At 48.6% G+C, this 19,737-nt stretch overlaps 1 protein-coding gene across 1 annotated transcript; it reads right to left on the reverse strand.

The window, feature by feature from the left end:
- Nucleotides 1–10,680: 10,680 nt before the first annotated feature.
- Nucleotides 10,681–18,501, reverse strand: Ms4a15 (membrane spanning 4-domains A15). The gene is made up of 6 exons (XM_051147069.1): nucleotides 18,150–18,501; nucleotides 14,609–14,731; nucleotides 12,710–12,766; nucleotides 12,017–12,109; nucleotides 11,562–11,675; nucleotides 10,681–10,808 (listed from the first exon to the last, which is right to left on the reverse strand). The coding sequence occupies exons 1-6, from the start codon at nucleotides 18,372–18,374 to the stop codon at nucleotides 10,692–10,694; spliced, it is 729 nt and encodes a 242-aa protein (XP_051003026.1). The 5' UTR covers nucleotides 18,375–18,501; the 3' UTR covers nucleotides 10,681–10,691.
- Between the last annotated feature and the right edge of the window lie 1,236 nt (nucleotides 18,502–19,737).

Raw genomic sequence — 19,737 nt, forward strand, 5'->3', positions numbered from 1 at the left:
CGGCTGTGATCAAGGAGAAGGCCTTGTCAGAACTCAGCTTGTGTCTGAGGCTTGGATGACACCCTTGTTGCCACCTCTGCCACCTCTGCGCCCCGGACAGTGGTAGCCTTGCCCAGTGGTTTTTGTTTTTAAGATTTATTTATTGCTGGGTGTACTAATACACGCCTTTAATCCCAGCAATTAGGAGGAGGCAGAGGCTGGAGGATTGCTGTGAGTTTGAGGCCAGCCTTGTCTACAAAGTGAGTCCAGAACAGCCAAGGCTACACAGAGAAACCCTATCTCGAAAAACCAAAACCAAAACAAACAAACAAACAAAAAGATTTATTTATTTGGGTGCTCAAGACAGGGTTTCTCTGTGTAGCCTTGGATGTCCTTTCCCAAACCACAACCCATGGAACTCTGGTCCTAAGGGCTCTACCTTAAAAGGGTTCCATGGTTTAATTAAGTTTAGGGAACCTGATATATCACATACTTTTTACTCTTTCAAGGCTCTGAGGACTCCAGGGATGTGCTTGGTTTTAATAATAAGGACTACATCTAATTTGCTGTAGAATCTTCTTCCTTAGAGTCCAGTCATACTTTGCAGTTAATATTCTGTTAGGCCTGCTTTGGGTTAAATGACAAACTTTCAAACCTTTGGTTCTAGGAATTGTTTGGGAACCTGTTCCTTCCTGTTGGTGTCGTCCTGGGTGCATTATAGTGGAGCTGAGGATGGGCTGTGAATCAAGGCTGATTTCCAGCTTGAAACTGGAATGGAGAGCTGCTAAGCGGAGCTGCATACTCTTAAAGGGGCAGGGCCAGAGGGGGTAGAACTTAGACACCAGTGGGGGCATGGGGTGTGGATTATAAAGTCCCTTGCTACTTTCCAAAACGAAGGGTGCGATGGCAGCAGGCATTGCCAATGGTGACTCTGTCTTGCTGTGTCTTTTTCCAGTTTTTATTTACAGGCTTCTGCCTTCACTCTCATTCCAGAGTCATACCCTTAAGATAAGGGCCTGGCCATTAGAAGCTGTCATCACTGGTCTCAAAACGCTGGCTGCTGACTAAGCCCTGTCCTCAAGATAAGGGCCACACAACTAGATCAATTACTGGTCTGAAAACCACAGGTTTGTGACTTCACACAAGCTCCCAACCTGATCCTCTTGTGAAATCCCCCACTTCCCTAGACATGAACTTGAGACCTTAGCCTGCGCCCTCTCCCTGCTGTCCTAGTCACTGTTCTATTGCTGTGAAGGGACATCGTGATCCAGGCAACTCATAAGCAAAAACATTTCATTGGGGGCTTGCTCACAGTTCTAGACATTAGTTCTCTATCATCATGGCAGGGACATGGCAGGCAGCATGGTGGCATGGAGAGCTTTACATCCTGATCCAGAGGCAGAGAGGGAAGGAGAGAGGGAGAGATGGAGGGAGGGAGGGAAGGAGGGAAGGAAAGGGACACACACACACACACACACACACACACAGAGAGAGAGAGAGAGAGAGAGAGAGAGAGAGAGAGAGAGAGAGAGAGAGAGAGAGAGAGAGAGAGAGAGAGAGAGAGGAGGGGGGCTCGGCTTGGCACAGGCTTTTGAAACCTCAAAGGCCACCCCCCAGTGACACAATTTCTCCATCAAGTTCAAACCTCCTAATCCTTTCAATATTTTCAAACAGTACTAACCCTCGGTGACTGAAAAGTCCAATATATGGGCCTAAGGGGGGACTCTTACGCAAACCACTACATTGGACACCATAGGCTTACAGCCTGTCACAGTGTGAAATTCATTTAGTACAAGTTCAACAGCAAAAGTCCCCGTTGTCTTTTACAGTCTTAATACTGTTTTAAAGTCCATAGTTCACAATCTCTTCTGAGTCTCATGGTAATTTCCTAACTGTAACCACTTATAAAATCAAAATAAAAATGCAGTTCACATACTTTCACCATACCATGGCACAGGATATATATTACCATCCCAAAATGGAAGAGAGGGAGCCTAGTGAGGAATTAATAGACCAAAACAAGACTGAAAACTAGCCAGGCAAACTCTGAACTCTGCCTCTCCGCATCTGATGTCAAAGTTCTCTTCAGATCAACAACTCCTTTCAGCTTTGACTGCAACACACACACACACACACACACACACTTTCTCTCTCTCTCTCTCTCTCTCTCTCTCTCTCTCTCTCTCTCTCTCTCTCGGGAAGGTTCCACACCTAGTCTGCAACTCTCCTTGGCAGGTACCCCAGTACTCTGGCATTTCCATGTTGAGGTCTGCAGTGAAATCCAAGCTTCGCCTTCACAGATTCACTCAGTGGCCCCTTTGGGCCTCCATGCAGGGAGACCGCACCACACTGTTCTCAGCGGCATCTCTGAGCCATGGAGGAAGATTTCACAGCCTCCTTTTTGTATCCTTCACTCTAAACCAGAATCCTGTGGCCAAAGCTGCTAAGGTCTGTCGCTTGGCGGAGGTGGAACTTGGGCCCCATTGTTTAATTACATTTGCACCAGCTTTATGTCATTGTTGTTGGTTTCCTTTGCCACTTAAGCTTTTCTTTAATTTCTTCCCACAGTTGGAAGCTTAGCTGGGTAGGGTCTTGCCCTGAGGTCACTACTCTATTTTATTTAGCATCAGGATTAAATGTTTTATCCCCTTGAGCACTGGACTTGGCTCCAACCTCACCTATCCTAGTGCTTGTTTTCTTCTTACATTGTGCATTTTATGGCTCTCTTTATTCAGCTTACTCCTTTTTGTTATAGATCTGCACAGAGTGATAATGTAAGGCTCTCTCTCTCTCAGCCTAGGCCTGGGAACGTGACCCAGACAAGCTTGGGAAAGTGACCCAGAAAGAATTGAAGGCCAGTTTCAGTTTCTGAGATCAAGGTGGCCAACCGAGATAAACAATTTCAACTAAGGTAAACAATTTTCAGAAAAGTACCATCTAAAAATTCTCTGAAAACTCCCCAACACCCCTCCCTGCCAAGAATGCCCCCAAGACCAATGACCCCTGCAATAGCCAATAACATTTAGACAAGCACCCTTAGCGACCACTGGAGCCAATCCTAACATAGGGCACGCAGCCCCTCCTAACCTTTGCGGTTTTAACCTTTAAGAGTGGCCTGTAACAGTGACTCGATGTGCCTCCCTCCCGAGTGAGTGCTGAGGCCCCCTAACACGTGTCAGCTATAAACCTTGTGCTTTTACATCAACACTGTGGTCCTCGAGTGGTCTCTCGCGACGACCCCCTACCCGAGTGGACTCTAGGGTCCAACAATAACTAGTAACCACACGGCATACCCAACGCCAGGCTGTCCGGAAATCATCTGTGCCAACATCAGTAATCCAAAACTCTTCAATTTAGCCCCAGGAAGAATTTTAGGGCAAAGGCAGAAAGCAGCCACAGTCTTTGCCAAATATTCCAGGAACAGTTTCTAGGCCACTTACTACTAATATTCTTCCTTCCCGAAACCTCTTGAGCCAGGCTGTCGTAATCTACATTTCCCCAGCACCTCTGCCTTCCGTGCTTCTGTCAGTATGGAACCTACTTCAAGTGCTCAGCCACCTTTCTAGTTTAAAGTCCCCAAATCTTCCATATTTCTTCAACAAAGAGCATGGTCAGGCCTGGTACCAACTTCTATTGTAATTACTGTTCTATTGCTGTGAAGAGACACCATGACCCAGGTGACTCCTATAAACACAAGTGTTTCATTGGGGACCTGCTTACAGTTTTAGAGGCTAGTTCATTATCATCATGGCAGGGGCATGGCAGCATGGTGGCACATATAACACTGGTGAAGTAGCTGAGGCCTTTACATCCTGATCCATAAGCAGAGAGAAAGAGGGAGGGAGGGAGAGAGAGCGCATGTGCGCACTGGCACAGGCTTTTGAAACCTCAAAGCCTATCCCCAGTGACACACTTCTTCCAACAAGTCTATACCTCCTAATCCTTTCAAATAGTGCCACTCTCCAGTGACTAAGAATTCAAACATATGAGCCTATTGGGGGCCATTCTTACAAGAACCATCACACCAGGCTGCCAGCTTCAATAGTGCTTCTTTCTCCCCCCCTCAACCCTCCTCTCCTAGGCGTAGGCTTTTCTAGGAGTACACTTTTGTTTTGTTTTAGTTTTGGTTTTGGTTATTGGTTTTTTGAGACAGGGTTTCTCTGTGTAGCCTTGGCTGTTCTGGACTCACTTTGTAAACCAGGCTGGCATTGAAATCCCAGTGATCCGCCTGCCTCTGCCTCCCAAGTGCACCACCACCACCCAGCTTAACAGGAGTACATCTTTTAAAGCTGTTGTTGTTAACTAAACCTCTAGAATGCTTGTGCCCTGTTGCCTTGCCACCTTGCCTCCAGGACTGGGCCTTGGGGTGAAGGTGGACTGGCAGGATGGGAGGGGCAGAGGAGGCATTTCTTTACTTGTCCCTTTTCCCAGGCTCCTCAGCCAGGTGGGGCCCCACAGCCCTAGCTGTCTGGTATCTCAGGGAACCCTAGGGCCTTGGTGACTTATACTCAGTCTTTGTACTTCCCGCACCCTGCAAATATCCCCTTTTTCCTTAGGCTCTGGGAGGCAGACAAGCCAGGCTCAACCCTGGCTCTACCCCCTGCACCTCAGCATCTAAGTCTGTTTTCATGGACACACAGGAACACTAGTGCTTGCCTGAGGGTGGGCTTTGAGGATTAATTGGGCCAGGTGCAGAGGTTGGAATTTAGCACTAAAAGCCACCAACCTGCCCTACACCCAGCATCTCACCTGACCTTTGTCTGGTTCTCTGTTAAGACGGATCCCATTCTAAACACCAGGAGTGGGAATTTCATTGCTTCCAGCTGACTCCTGCTCAGAGCAGGCAGAGGAGTCAGCTCAGAGCTCCTGTCAGCTGGGAAGGTTATGAAGAAGGGAGCCCCCCACCCCCTTCAGGACTCTCTGTAAAGCAACGAGCTGGCCACAGGGAACATGTGCTGGAGTGGGTAGGGTCTGTCCACGGAGGGCTGGCTTAGGAGGCTGAGAAGACCTGGATGTGAGTGTAACCCTAATCAGACTGTGCAGGAGTAAGCCAAGAGAACAGGGAAGGCAGTGAGTATTTCCATATAGAGTACGCGTAGGTAATATGTGTGCATGTGTGAATGGGCACACCAGGCAGAGGAAGGCAGGAGCTGAAAGGTAAGGAGTCACGGTGTACCAGGGTGGCTGCTGGCAACCACCCTTAGAAGATGGGGCTTTCAGTTATGTGAGTGAGTTCAGGAGGAGCCCCGGCATGCATGTACAAAGTAACTTTTCTCTGGGCCTCAGGCACTTGGTGCAAAGGGAAGTGCTGGGAAACAGAAAGTGGAAAGAAACCCAAGTCTCTTCCTCTTTCTGCTTTTTCACATGGTTCTCTCTGTGTGCTCAAGGTCCCAGGATTAGAAGGGGAGGGGTGACATCCCTCTCTGCTCTCAGGGTCACCAACTGGTAGTGGGCTGGGCTCCAGGTAGCAGAGTCCACCCTGGATAGAGGCTGAGCGTAGCGGGCTCCCGGCCCCCCCCACCCCCCGCCCCCAGCACCACTTCCAGCTTCCCAGGGCTCCACTGCTCTCTAGCTGCTGCCACTGTTCCTGCTCCCATCTAGGGGACCAACTTTCAGCCACCCCCCCTTCCCCCCAGCTTACAGCTACTGACTGACTGGCCCAAGAGGCTGGTCTCTAGTTGTCGAGGTTGAACCCCACACCCTTGAGGCCCTGATGACCCTCCATTTTTTGTTTCTGCTGTGGAGAGGAGGTACTTACCTGGCCCAGGGACCTCTGCTGTAGGCTTGAGCGGTGCCTTATCACCCAGCGCTGCCTCAGCACAGAGCCAGAGCTGGAGATCAGAACATCTTTATGGCTTTAGACTTTGGATCTTTTCCATCCTGGACCCGCCTCTTGCTCTCCCTCCAAGCTGTTCAGAGCTGCATGTATGGACTTGATGCTTCAGAAGCACCCCACTTCCGAAGCCGAGCCGGTGAAAATCTGAGTCCCCTTCCTTATGTCTCCCTTCAACAGCTCAGACAGTTAATGTCGCCATGTTGACAGCTCAGGCAATTTATGGAATAAGACTGACAGGAATAATTTGTCATGTTGGTGGAGTCAGTGGTTGAATGATTTATTAAACTTTTCAAACTTTTTATTTGTGTGTTTGTGTGTGTGTGTGTGTGTGTGTGTGTGTGTGTGTAGATCAGATGACAACTCTGTGAAATTTGTTCTTTTTCCACCTTTACATGGCCGCTGAGGATTAAGCTGATTTTGCTGGGTTGTGCAGTAACATCTTGCTGGCTGCTTAAAGACTATTTTTAATTTTTTGGAACTCCAAGTATATGTAATAGTAGAGACTAATACATTGGCCCCACCCCCAACCCCCATCTCTTGTGTTCCTCTCAAAGCTAGCCAGGGCCATCCTTAGTTTTTGGTTGACTTTGATCTCTGGTGGCAATCAAGACTCAGGTACACGGTCATCTTTGTAAGTATGTTAGTGTTTATCTTGAAAAAATATGGGTTTAAAATGTATGGTTATATGACCAGAAGTAACAGGAAGCCCTGAGAGCGAAGTCCAGCTGCCACCAAGCTTGCAGCCCACGTGACTCAATGAGGCGATTCACCTATCAGAGACAGGTCTGGGTCTTGACATGGACATGGTAAGACAGTTCCAAGCTGTCCAATCTGCTGTCCACAGAACTAGGCAACTATTGTGCTTTTCCTATTTATCTTTTAAAAATGGAGTAACAACACATATGAAGGTGCATGAAGCATATCCAGTTTGGTTAATTTATATGTATATGTGTGTGTGGCTTATTTGTGTGTATATATATATCCCTCCATCTGTGCATGTGTGTTTATGGGTATATGTTTGTATGTGTGAGCATACACACATATACATGTTGAAGCCAGAGGTCAATGTTGGGTATTATCATCAATTATTCTCCATCTTACTTTTCTTTTTGTTAAGGGAGATTGTTTTATTGATGATGCTCCACAGTGGAATTAACCTAGTTATCCATTAACAAGTAAATCAACTAAAATGATAGAATAAAACAAAACAGTTATAGTATTAAAGATAATAATAAAAAAGCCAGGCATGGTGGTGCATGCCTTTAATCATAATGTTTAGGAGGCAGAGGCAAGTAGATCTCCGAGTTTGAGGCCAGCCTGGTCTACAAAATGAGCTCAGGACAGCCAGGGCTACACAGAGAAATCCTGTCTCAACAGCAATAACAACATCAGCCACAAAAAACCCAACAACAACAACAAAAATATAAGATGTTAAGAATAAATCTCTAACATAATTTATTCAGTAAAAGAAGTCAGATGAAACTTGGGCACTGTGGCACATGCCTGAAATCCCAGCACTTGGGGAGGCAAAGGCAGGCAGATATTTGTGAGTTTGAGGCCAGCCTAGTTTACAAAGCAAGTCTAGGACATCCAAGGTGACACAGAGAAACTCTGTTTAGAAAAACACCACCAGCAGCACCGCCAGCAGCACCATCCACAACACCAAAACAGAAATAAACAAAAAGGAGCCAGACACAAAACAATACACATACTATATAACTCTATTTGTGTGATGTTTAAGAGCAGGCAAAGTGGGGCTGGAGGGATGGCTCAGAGGTTAAGAGCATTGGCTATTATTTTAGAGGCCCTGAGTTCAATTCCCAGCAACCACATGGTGGGTCACAACCATCTATAACGTGATCTGGTGTTCTCTTAATGGCCTGTAGGCATGCATGCATGCACACAGGTAGAATACTGTATATATAATAAATAACTCTTTTTAAAAAAAGTTTAAAGAACAGGCAAAGCTAGTGATTTTAAAAGAAAAATAGGAAAACACTTAAAAAAAAACTTCCTACCTCTCTGAGTAGAACAGACTTGATTATGGGAATAAACCAAAAGTTTGTTTCCTTGCCTCACCCCCTTTGACTATTAGGTATAGTCCCAACAATTGGGCAATGACCAAGTAGGGAGCTAAGTAAGAGCCCCTGGGAAGTAGTGAGAGGTCCCCTCCAGAGCCTTCTCATTGAAGTACCACTCTTGTCAGCCATCGAAACTCAACCTGACAGCAGGGGTCAGCTGAGGAGTAGTAAAGCCTTTGGCTGAGATAAGGATTAGAAGGGCATCAGAGTGAGAACGAATAAGTGACTCCTAGTGGCTTTACCAGAAACGGAGACAAATCGGGCATGCGCGCATCATCTTTTTGTCTTCTGCTGTGTAATGCTTTGTGCCACCTTTAGACTCTGCCAGAAGGCCACTGCCATGGGTACCCTTTGACCTTCCATCTCTAGAACTGCGAAGTAAATAAATCTCTTTTAATTTTAAAAGCTATAGTCCCTGGCTATTTGGTAATAGATTTCTGCATCATCCTCTGTAAAGACAGAACTCTCTGAGGTAGGCATGCTATGTTTCTCCAACAGAAATTATAGAGGAGGCACTGACACAAGCTCTGCCATTATTTGAACTCGGCTTTCTCTCAGACTTTTATCTAGGACATTTACTCTTTGTCCTGAAACAGACATGCCCATTACCAGATGCTATTTTGAGATCTCATTCGTATCTGACTCAGCACAAACTTGTTCGCGGTTACTGTGAATTCTGAGTCCTCAATCTAGATATGAGGAAGTTGGAAGATAATCATGGGAGGTTACACTCTGGAATGCTGGGAAAGGCACAAAGCTAATGATGTAATGAGAATCAGGTAAGTCAGAAAACAGGCATCCAAACCAGACTGGGGTGGGGGCCTGGACAAATCTGCTAAGACATCAGTGTTTGTCAAGGCTGCCTTCAGAGCCTGGCAAGCAAGTATAAGTTATGTGTGCTCCGGAGCATCGCTATCATTAGAGTTACCCTTCATGCACATACTGATTGTGTTTGAGAAAACTGCTACACACTAAGTTCCAGCTTCCTAAGGCTTCCTTTGTTCTTTTGCTTGACCATCTTGCTTTCCAAACCAGGGTTTCCTCTCACTGAACCTGGGGCTCACTGATTCAGGTAGATTTGTTGACCACACAAGCCCCAGGTTCCTCCTACCTTTGCTTCTCCAGTGCGGGATTACAGACACGTGTCACTGTGTTCAACTTCTTGCATGCATGCTGAGCATCCAGATTCAGGTCCTTAACCACTGAGCCACCTCCCCTGTCTCCACTTAAATTCATTTTCATATATACAATTACCCATGTGTGCTGAGGGCCTGCTGACTATGCTGCCAGAGTCTTAGCAATGTAGGAGAGATAAACATGGTTTTGTGTTGATCCCAAGTGTGGGATGGGGAACCGACTTGTGAGAGAGAAGGATGTTTTTCCCCTTAGAAGTCGAATGACTTTGTGGGGGAGTTTGGATATTGCCAGCTGAAAACATCCTAGTAGAGACTCTGAGAGGAGATACATATATACCCAAAACAAGAGGCTAGAGAGAAGAGGACTTGGGATTGTCTTGGCTGTTCATCAACACTTCAAGAGATGCTCCTAGAGAGAACTGCTCTAGGGAAGGCTTCAAGGCTTTGGGCTCCGGCTGAGGTTCTGGGCCCCGGTGTAGTCAGCAGGCCCTAAGCAAACCCACAATTCAACCAAGGTTGCTGCTGGAACCTGGAACAGCAGCCGAGGGAGCAACACAAAAACATGTTTATCTCTCCTACACATGTGATCATCATCGCAGTCAAGGCCTGGAGATGTCCCTGGCTGCAAGAAGTTACCTCCTGCCTGTTCTTAGTGGGGGTACTTACCTGAACCTCTGAGTAACCATGGGCAGCCCTCAGAAGACCCCAAGCTTAAAAAGCAAAAGCCACCACATGGAGACCAACCTAAAAATCTAAGCCACACTGTTTATTTTCCTCCAGAGTACGAGTGAAATATGTGCCAGGGCCTATAAACACCGGGCTGAAGGTGTCTTCTTATTCCTATGGCGACCCAGCCCTGTTCCCATAGTAAATCTCAAAGACACTCTTGCTTTGCAGGCAGGGGTGGGGTATGGAGTGTGGAGAGGTATAGGAGGGTCAGTGAGGCCACTTCCCTGAGCACCCATCGATGTTGACTTGGATGCAGGAGTTGGTTGGCTCAGTCTCCCATTCTAGTAGGGGGCAGGGGCCAGAGTCGGTACCAATCTTATATTACAAATAAGGACAAGGAGGTTCCGGAATGGAGTCGGGGCAATACCTGGCTTACATCCAAGGACACCAGGGGCCTTATGTAGTTTATTTAACATAGTTTCCAGGTGGATGTAACAGCAGATGACAAAGGACAGAGCTGGTCTTGGGGGCCAGGAGCCTGGAGCTCAGGTCCACTGCCTTGCTGTGTGGTACGGCCAGAGCTCTGTTCCTTGGAAATGCCAGTCTATTCTGGAACATTCTGAATTCCCTGTGCTTAATTACCTTCTTGAAGGCAAACCAGTGAAACCTCTGTGAAGCCAACATTTCCCACGATGAGCAGAGGACAGTGCAGAGGAGCCTAGGGGACATCAATGTCAAGTGACAGGGCTGGGGGTGGAGTGGTGCTTAGGGACACACACCCTGGACACCAGCCTTATGTCTTGTTTGGAAAGACATTACCGGAGGAAATGGGAAACAGATGGAACACTTCACTCGGTGACACGGTGCATGTGGCTTGGGTGGCCTCCTTGAGGAAGGGCTGCCTCAGAACCAGCAAGGTGAGGGTGGAGAGACGCTTGGTAGGTTGTAGGGTGGGAATCCTGGACTCGAACCTGCAGAGGCTGCCGTCTACTACTCGGATGACTCCTTGGGCATATATGCCACATTGTCGTAGGCAGGGGGCGGAGAGACTGCTGGGCTGGGGATGTTGAAATCCGTGCCAAAGGCATTGGGTAGGAAAATCACAGACTGCAAAGAAACAAAACAAAAATCCTAAAACCTGGGTGGCGCTGCAGTCTTCGGGGAGTGATGCAACAATGCCACCCTGTGGGCACTCGGAGAGCAGCGCCTTAGTGCGAATGCTCTCACAAAAAGCATCGTTTAATTAACATTTATGGAAACATTTTCTAGGGGTCAGTTGTGATTCAGGACTTGGACACACTACAGCTAGCAAAGTAGACTAAACCTCATTTTCTGGGGGACTAGTGAGCTGATATTTCCTCTCTGGACAGTCCCTGTTGAGTTCGAGGGTTCGACAGCTCTTGCTTGAACAAGTGCTGGTCCCTGGCTGCTTCCAAAGCAGTAGCCAACCCCGGGTGCATTTTCCTGCCCAGGCAAGCCTTTGTGCTTTCAGTACCCCCTCTTCCCACGTTCTTTTTGCCCTCCCCCTTTTTTCTCCCGGAAAAATGAGCTTAACGTCCACTCTGCCATGCTGTCTTTTCTGACGCGCCCACCAGCTCACATTCTGCAGACATCTCTGTGCAAGGTGCAGCGCTGCTCACCCCACCCTAACCCTGTCCTCCAATTCTGGAAGGATCTCAGCTCTGATGCTAATGTTGGCGCTCCCTGTGGCCACGGGGTGAATAGTCCCATATACAACTTGGGGTCCTCATCACAGCTCAGCCCCAAAGGGGAAGTGGGAGGGAGCTGGAGGCACAGTCTCTTCTTCCTAGAGAACAGGCTCCACGTCAGGGGCTCTGGACGTGGTGTGAGAGTACTCACTGCGTTAGTTTGGGCACGGGTGGCTTGGCACCCAAAGTGGGTGGCAATGACAGCGATGAAGAACTCCAGGATGGTGAAGATGGTCAGCACGGCAAGGTAGCCCCTGCCCACATCCTGGGGACCCAAACCCACAGTCAAGGCAAACTGAGAGTTTAAAGGCAAAGGACCCCTCTGGACCAAGAATAACTTGCCCAGGCCTGAGGCAGAGGTGTACCTGGATCCAGCCTTCCTGACTCCTGCCCTGCCCCCCTCCCATTCTATCAGGCCTCATCTCCCCCCACCCCTCAGCTGATCTTGGGGTAGGGTCATGGTGTCAGTACCCTCATGTGGTCTATTGGAGCATCAGGCTCTGCAAAGAGCCCAGGGCTGCAGACTCACAGGTTGTCCCTAGTCCTGGCTGCAGGCAGCCCTTATCTTTCTAGGTCTGTCACTCCTAGGGATGTCTGCCAACACACCCAGTTAGTGACACCAAAGTCCATGAGAAGAATGGCTGTCCCAGCGAAGGCTGCCATGGCACTGAGGATGTTGGTTCCCAGACTGCTCCTCACCTGTGGGAAGGAGAGGAACACCGAGAAGAGGAAAAAAGAGAAGGGTGGCTGCCTGCACCCTCCCTCCCACAGGGCTCCTGGGCTTGGGGCCAGGAGCCTTGCATGTGGCTAGATTTCTCTTCCCCGATTCTTCTGTCTCTTCTCCTTCCCTGAGATGCCAGGAAGAGGCCCTGATGCCTCCCTTTGATGCTTCTACCCTCTCGGGAGCTGCTGGAGAGGAGGCCTGACCCTCTTCATGGCTTTCCTGGGCCAGGTTTGCAGCAGGTGTCTGATTCCCCCAGCCTGCCTTCCCCCAGGCCTACGCCCACCCCCTGGTGGCTATTCTCCTGGGGACCTTCCCTATACCTGCTTCCTCTGACTGTCCATGAAGACTTTCTCTCTAGACCCTTATCGTCCACCTTGAGCGGCATTTTGCAAGTGTCTCATCTTCTCCTTCTGTATGTGAATGTCTGAATTCGCTCTGAGAACACTTAAGAAATCCCTAAGAAGTGCTTGATGGGTGGGCCAAGCGTGTGAGCAGATGGGAGGGGGCTCCTGGGTAGCACCCCGGTGAGTAGGCCCCACTCCTACCCCTAGTTCTCTGTCTCCATTCAGACTTACCAGGCAACTGGTGTGGTTCCTCTCAGCTGCTACTGAGAGGGACCCAGAGATGATAAACTGTGTGGGAAAGAGAGAGTGCAGTGAGGTTTTGGCTGGGACACTGAGCAGGGAGCATCACGCCTAGGTTCCATGAAGAAGACACAGGCAACAGAGGACCATCAGCTTCCTTGTCTGCATCCTGGCTAGGCGTCTGGAAGGTGTCTTAGTGGTTCTGTAAGAGGCCTCCGTCCTCGGGCATGGTGGCGTACACCTAATTTAATCCCAGTACTTGGGAGGCAAAGGCAAGTGAGTCTGTGAGTTCAAGGCCTGCCTCCTCTATGTTGTGAGTTCTAGGACAGCCAGGGTTACAAATAGAGACATTATTTCAAGCAAACAAACAAGCAAGCAAACAAAGAGGCCTCTCCGTCTTGAGATCTGAAGCCACTTACTAGGTATGCATTTTCATTGACATTATATCGCTAAAGCCTTATAGGGAATTCACCTTTCCTTCAAAGATTCACTCATTAAGTATTTACCAAGTAGCAGTTGTGTGTTAAAAACATAAAATGGAAAAGATCCTTGTCTCATGGGGTTGATATTTCAATCCAGCAGCATCCCCGGATGTGAGGGCACATGTGTGTGTGTGTGTGTGTGTGTGTGTGTGTGTGTGTGTGTGTACTCACACCTGTGTGGCAAGGTCAACCTTGGGTGTCACTCCTCCTCAGGAGCTGCCCACCTTGATTTTTGAGATAGGGTCTCTTGTGTGGATGTCGGGCTCCCTGATTATGACAGGGTGGCTGACCAGTGAGTCCCAGGGAGAATTTTCTGTCTGCATCTCTCTTGCGCTGGGGTCATGAGGCTAGATTGGCATTTGACAAGGGTAATGGAGGTAAGGACTGGAGCCTTCCTCCTTGCCACACAGCGCTTTACACACCGAACTGTCTCCGCAGCCCTGGGAAGTTCTACAAGAAGGACTGAATTTGGAGCCATGCATGTCCTTCCCAGGCCTCATGAGACTGGCAAGCAGGCTCTTGTTTGTTTTTCTCTCTTACCATATGAAAGGGGCACATTTTGTGACAGAATTTTAAATGGGAGGGAGTTTAGAGTAGAGTGCTACCTTTGCTTCTTCCTGAGGCAGTGCTCCCCCACCCTCCCACTGCCCTCCTCCCCCAACCTCCCCACGTCGCTAGCCATCATTTTCCTCCAGCTTGGCTGCTACAGACCATTAGAGGCAGGACTCAGCCTGTCTCCAGCCGCTTATCCCTAGCTGTGGGGGCTGCATCAACGTTGGACTCTCTGAACTCGTTAGGGGTGTCTGAGCTCTTGCTGAGACAACCTGGGCTATGCAGAAGAGACTCCGCCATCACACAGTGGAGCCTCAGTGTAGACCCCATTAAGCTGATCCCAAAGTCTGCGCTTCCTGGAGGTAGCTGGAGGCTCCCCTGAACCAGAGGCTCTGGCACCTTGGGTAGAGGCACAGGCAGCAGTGCCACCTTGCCAACACCCTCTCTTTTTGGCACCTAGGAGCAGACAAGGAAGCCCTGGTTTGGTTCTCCAGTGGGCGTGTCACCAGAAGAATGGACACAGGTCAGGGGAGACTCCCTAGGGCTAAGTTCAGTTGGGACTGGGACTCACAGAGGGAACTGAGGGGTTTCTGTGGCTGGGGTGTGGATGTGGGTTTAGGACGCAGATAGTCCGGGTGTGGTTAGGTCACTGGTCTCTTTGCTGGGAGTAGGTCAGGCTGAGGTTTTTGATGAAGGTTTGGAGTGAGTGATAACTATTATGTCCAGGTTAGTCTCAGGGAAGAGAAGGACCCTGACCTAGGATGCGCTAAAGCTAGGAAAATGTTCGGAGTGGGACAGGGCGAGATGACCTGGGCAAGACCACTCCCCAGCCGAGAATGGTAACTTCCGCACTCACGCAAGCTCCTCCCCAGAAGGGGACGCCACATTCGATGAAGAGCATCCCCAGGTGGCCTCGCCGGACCATGAGCAGGACGCTGCCAAAGCCAAGGTGGATAAGGCCGATCAGGATTTGCACGGTCTGTGGGAAGCAGCGAGGATTCAGGCCACTGACCTCCAGCGTTGAGCTCCACACCGCCCTCTGCCGGCCTCTCAGGAGGGCGGCCGATCCCCACAGGCCGGGCTTCCGGCTACAGCTACTAGAGGCTGAGGCCTGAGTATCAAATCAAGATAGAACCAGCCTAGCAGGAGCTCCTGGCCAATGTGGGATTTGTGTGTGTCAAGCACAGGTCTAAGTTGCTTTTCTAATTTTCTTAGCCTTGGTTTCTTGATTTTTCAGCACTCTGGAACCAAATGCCTAGTTTGTCGCCTTGCCTTTCTGTAGCGCATCCTAGGGGTGAAGGTCACACTTGGGTTTCTTTCCATCTCCCTTCTCCCTGGCACCCCTTACCTTCCTCACCTCCCCCTCTTTCTTCTATTTACCGAGGCCCCAGAGTGGCATGGTTTTCCTAAGGGTGGGAGCTCTCAGGGAAGTGTGGCCTTGCGGTTAAGGCATTTTTGGTGACCGGTGAATTCCAGAACAGAGCATAAAGACATGGAAGGTCTCTGAGTCCAGCCTGTGTCCAGCCCTGTCATGTCTTCCAGCTCGGGCACTTCCACAGGGGCTCCTATGATGAACAAGGGTACAGTGTCCCCAAGGCAGCAGTCTGTCCATGGCATCTTTGTGAGCAGTGGGAGTGACATTCTTGGGGTCACGGGGACTGTGTATCACTTTCTAATGCAAGTGTTAATTAGGAATTGGGATAGTTACAGACACAAACTTCTGGATTCTGTTGCTTTCTCTCTTTCACTGCCTACCCTCTGTCTCTCCAGCTTCCCTGGGCAGTGGGGGTAGGGTGGAAGTGGGGATAGGAGTGGGGGGGTATGGGGGGTATGGGGATGGGGGTGGGGTGTCCCACTGCCAACACCACCATCTTTTTCTGCCACTGGAATACCTCCTGTGAAATGCCAGCTGCCACTTTCTGCAGGCCTTTCAGCGTGGCACTGTGCTGGCTCTTTTCTCCATCCTCTTTTAACCCTAACACAATGATGTGAACACTATCTTAATCTTGGAGCCCAGCAAACTGAGCTCACAGACACCCAGTAACCCACAGATTTGGAGAAGCAGGTCAGTTAACACCAAAGCTAGCATGCTAGCTAGATTTATGTCAATTTGACACAAACTAGAGTAATGACGGGAATTGAGAAAACGCCTCTCAAGTCCTGGCTGCAGGCAATAGGGCATTTTCTTAATTAGTGATTGATGGGGGAGAGGGCCCAGCCCATTGTGGGTGCTGCCATCCCCGGGCTGTGGTCCGAGGCTCTATAAGATACTAGGCTGAGCAAGCCACCAAGAGCAAGCCAGTAAGCAGCACTTTTCTATGACGTCTTCATCAACTCCTGCCTCCAGGTTCCTGCCCTGTTTGAGTTCCTGTCTTGACTTCCTCCAACAATAGACCACAGTGTGGAAGCATAAGCCAAATTAATGACCCCCCAACTTGTGTTTGGTCATGGTATTTTATCACAGTAATAGAAACCCTAACTAAGACAGCTAGTGTTTTTCCTTGTGGCTCACACTCTCAGATGCTTATTTGGATTTTCTATAGATTTGCTTTGTCTCATTGAAAACTCTCTCTCTCTCTCTCTCTCTCTCTCTCTCTCTCTCTCTCTCTGAGAGAGTTCACTTCCCAAGGCCTTCTCTATGGTTTTAGAAATCAATATCTTATTTTCATTTGCTATCCCCAGCCGTCTTATGCTCCACTAAGCCTGGTACAGGATGGATACAGCTTTCAGGATGGAGTTCTGCATCCCAGCAGGTTTGAATTAAAGGTCTTAGCATGACCAAATGGTGGGACTGAAAGTAGAACTCTATGGTTAGACTGTCCTGGGTCACAGGATGCTACCTGCCAGCAGTCTGGTCTTGGCAAATGACTTATATTGACAAGCTTTAGGCTCTTAGTCTGTCCAATGAGAACTGGAGTCCCTGGCACACAAGGTGGTGCTGAGAATCGAGAATTTGAAGAGATGATGTGAGTACAGTGTAGGTGTCTCTCAGAGCTGTCACTGTCACCATTGCTTGCACTGCTTCTATATTTCACATGGAGAAATATATATGCTTATATAATTTATATGTGCAATTTAACAAGAAACCATTAATGTCTCTTCCTATGCAGCAAACTGCAGCCTAATTTAGTATGGAAACAAACAGAAACCCAACGTAGGGGCACATGTGTTAAATAAACAGTAGGGCCTAGGCCAACACAGACAGCTGAGCTCAGCTAGTCACAGGCACCCTAAAGATCAGATCACACTGAAATTAGGTAAATGCCCACTCTCATTACTGCCCAAGCAGGAGACCTCCCAGCTATATCCAATCAGGCGATCTCGCCACTTTGTTACATGTGGCCTGTGAAAATTCACAACTCACACTGCTGCATGGAGCTTGAACCTCTTTTGGTTTCAAGGGCTGCCTGCCTTCATGAGTTCTTAGCCCAAATTAACTCTGCTATGATTATGAGCAAAGAACAGTGTTATGCAAGCATAAAAACATCATTATGAAATTTATTATTTTGTACACTAAAAAACACTTGATTTTGAATGTTTTGTTTTTAGCAATCCGCATGCCTATCTATCCATCATCTATTTAAAAAATTATCATTTATCTTATCTATCAATCACCACTTATTATATATTATCTAATCTATCGTTTAGTTGACTTACATATATTTATCCTACTTAATTTATCCATCCTACCTGTCATCTGCCAATCTTTTATTTATACTCCATCCATCTTATCCTTTTAATCAATCACATTCATCTATCAGTCTTTCATCTAATTTATCATCTACCTTATTCATTTATCTACCTATCATCTATATTTTATTATTTCTTAGAGACCACTATGTAAGGCCATATGATATGGGAGACGGGCTTGGAAGCCCACCCTTGGTGGAGTGTCAACTCCATAGGTGTTGGCTCTTGCCTACCATCTCATTCTCATCTGCTGTCAGTTCTTCCTTTGTTCGTTAAGTCCCAGCCATGTCAGTATTCTACATCTTCCTCCAGCATGCCACACCCATTCCAACTTCAGGACCATTGTATCTGCTGTTCTTCTATACTGCTAATCCCAGCCTTCATCCATCCTTCGGCCCATCCAGCTCTATCCAGCTCTATGGGCTGGCTTTAACACCTAAGATTTAGCTTCAGTGTCATTTCCCAAGGGAGATCTTTCTGTTTTTGCTAGGGATGCCATCCCCCCACCATTCTTAATCCCCTTTGGAGCTCTGGTTATTTATTTATTGGTTTATTTGGTGAGTTCCAAGGGGGAAGGGAGCCCTTGTCTGTCTGGTGCACAGATGAATTCTCACATTTATCTCCTGCCTGTGCCTCTACCTGTTGAGCATGAGTCACACTGCCTGACCAGCAATTTTGTCTCAGGTCACATGGGAAGCTGCGCTTACCCCTAAAGCTTTGGGTTCTCCGGTCAAGAATGTCTCCATAGGTCTAAGGTCAGGCGGCTGGGTGGCCCTGGGCGCCTGCGCCCCCAGCGGTGACTCTTCGAACTGCATGATCCCTGGAGGCTGGCACAGGGAGGTGGGCAGAATGGCTGGAGGCGGGCGGAGGCCGCTGGAGTTGCTGGGCGGGATGACAACGAACACACCATTGCTGGCAGGAGGTGCAGACATCGTGTTCAGAGAGCCTGGAGGACGAAGGCTCAGTAGATAACAAGGCAGTAAGGGTGATTACATATTTGCTTAAGGCTGTTGGTTGACAAATGGCACATCTTCCTGCTCCTGCTTATTGAGGCCCAAATTCCCAACTAGAGCTGGGGAAAGAGAAGAGACTCACAGAAGGGAAGTAGGCTCCTGGTGAAAGCTATGGGGGTTTTTGACTTGAATCTTAGGGTTTTTGGACTCTTGACTCTGATCTTGAATTCTCCTACATTGCATGGAAGGAGTTGTATTTTCAATGCTAGGCAGGGAACCAAGCCTACCCGCGAGGCAAGCCCACTGCTGCCGAGTAGTATCCTTGGCTCAAGTGGAACCTTTGAGAGAAGCACGTCGGGTTTCAGACCCCGGAACAAGTAGCTGAGGTGCCTATTTAACATATCAAGGTGGACCTGGCTTCCGGGTTCTCCCAGCATCCCTCAGTCCCTACCTGGCCGGCTTACCCTGCTCTCTGGGCTGAACTTTCCAGCCCAGGGGCAGGGCTTCCTCTCACTCAGAGGCTCTTCACTATATAATCCAGACATTTTGCTCCACCTCCTCTCCTTTCTCTTCTCTGCACTCTCCTCTCTTCCTTGAATTGAGCTTGAATTAGCTCATTCCGTTGGCAGAGACTACGTAGCAAAGCATTTATTTAAACATCTTCCTTTTCCCAGAGAGCGTGAATAACGGCTCAGGAACACACAGCCCAGTAAGGCGGAGCTTAGCTGAAGTACCATTTTATTCACAGGAAAAGGACCAGGTGGGACATGTCTCTTCCTTCCTTCTTCTAGGCCTACACCTGTTGACTAGCCCAGCGCAGCATCCTGCTCCCCTTGGCTACCCAAGGGATGACCACTATTGTAGCCAGGATCAACACGGATTATGAAATCCTTAGGTGCGGCTGTCCTGGGAAACTAGGGAACATTGGACCCATTAGCCAGATGCCAGGCGGCAGCTTCCCAGGTGCTGCAGTTACTAATCTAGTGGATTATAAGACATTAAACAGTCACCCTCCTTGCTGTCTTTCACATGTGGTGAAGGATCCAGCAGTCTAAGTCACAGCTCTGTGACAAATGCCAGGATCTGCACCCTGGGCAATGTAGTCACTGTGAGACAAGAGGCAAGGTGATCAACTTTTCCTGCCTCAGTTTCCCGACCAGAAATGTTGGGGGAAGGGCCCTAGACCTTATCACATGATAGGCCTGGTAAAGGCCATGATTTCCACAGTGAATTCTTCCAGCATCTTTACCTGAAGCATTTTCTTAAACATTATATATTCAGCTCACAAATGTGTATTTGCTCGCTGCTTTGAGGGCTGTGGTTTGTGTTCATGAGGCACTGC

The sequence above is a fragment of the Acomys russatus genome, chromosome 5 (assembly GCF_903995435.1).
Source record: "Acomys russatus chromosome 5, mAcoRus1.1, whole genome shotgun sequence".
In the NCBI taxonomy this organism is placed as follows: domain Eukaryota; kingdom Metazoa; phylum Chordata; class Mammalia; order Rodentia; family Muridae; genus Acomys; species Acomys russatus.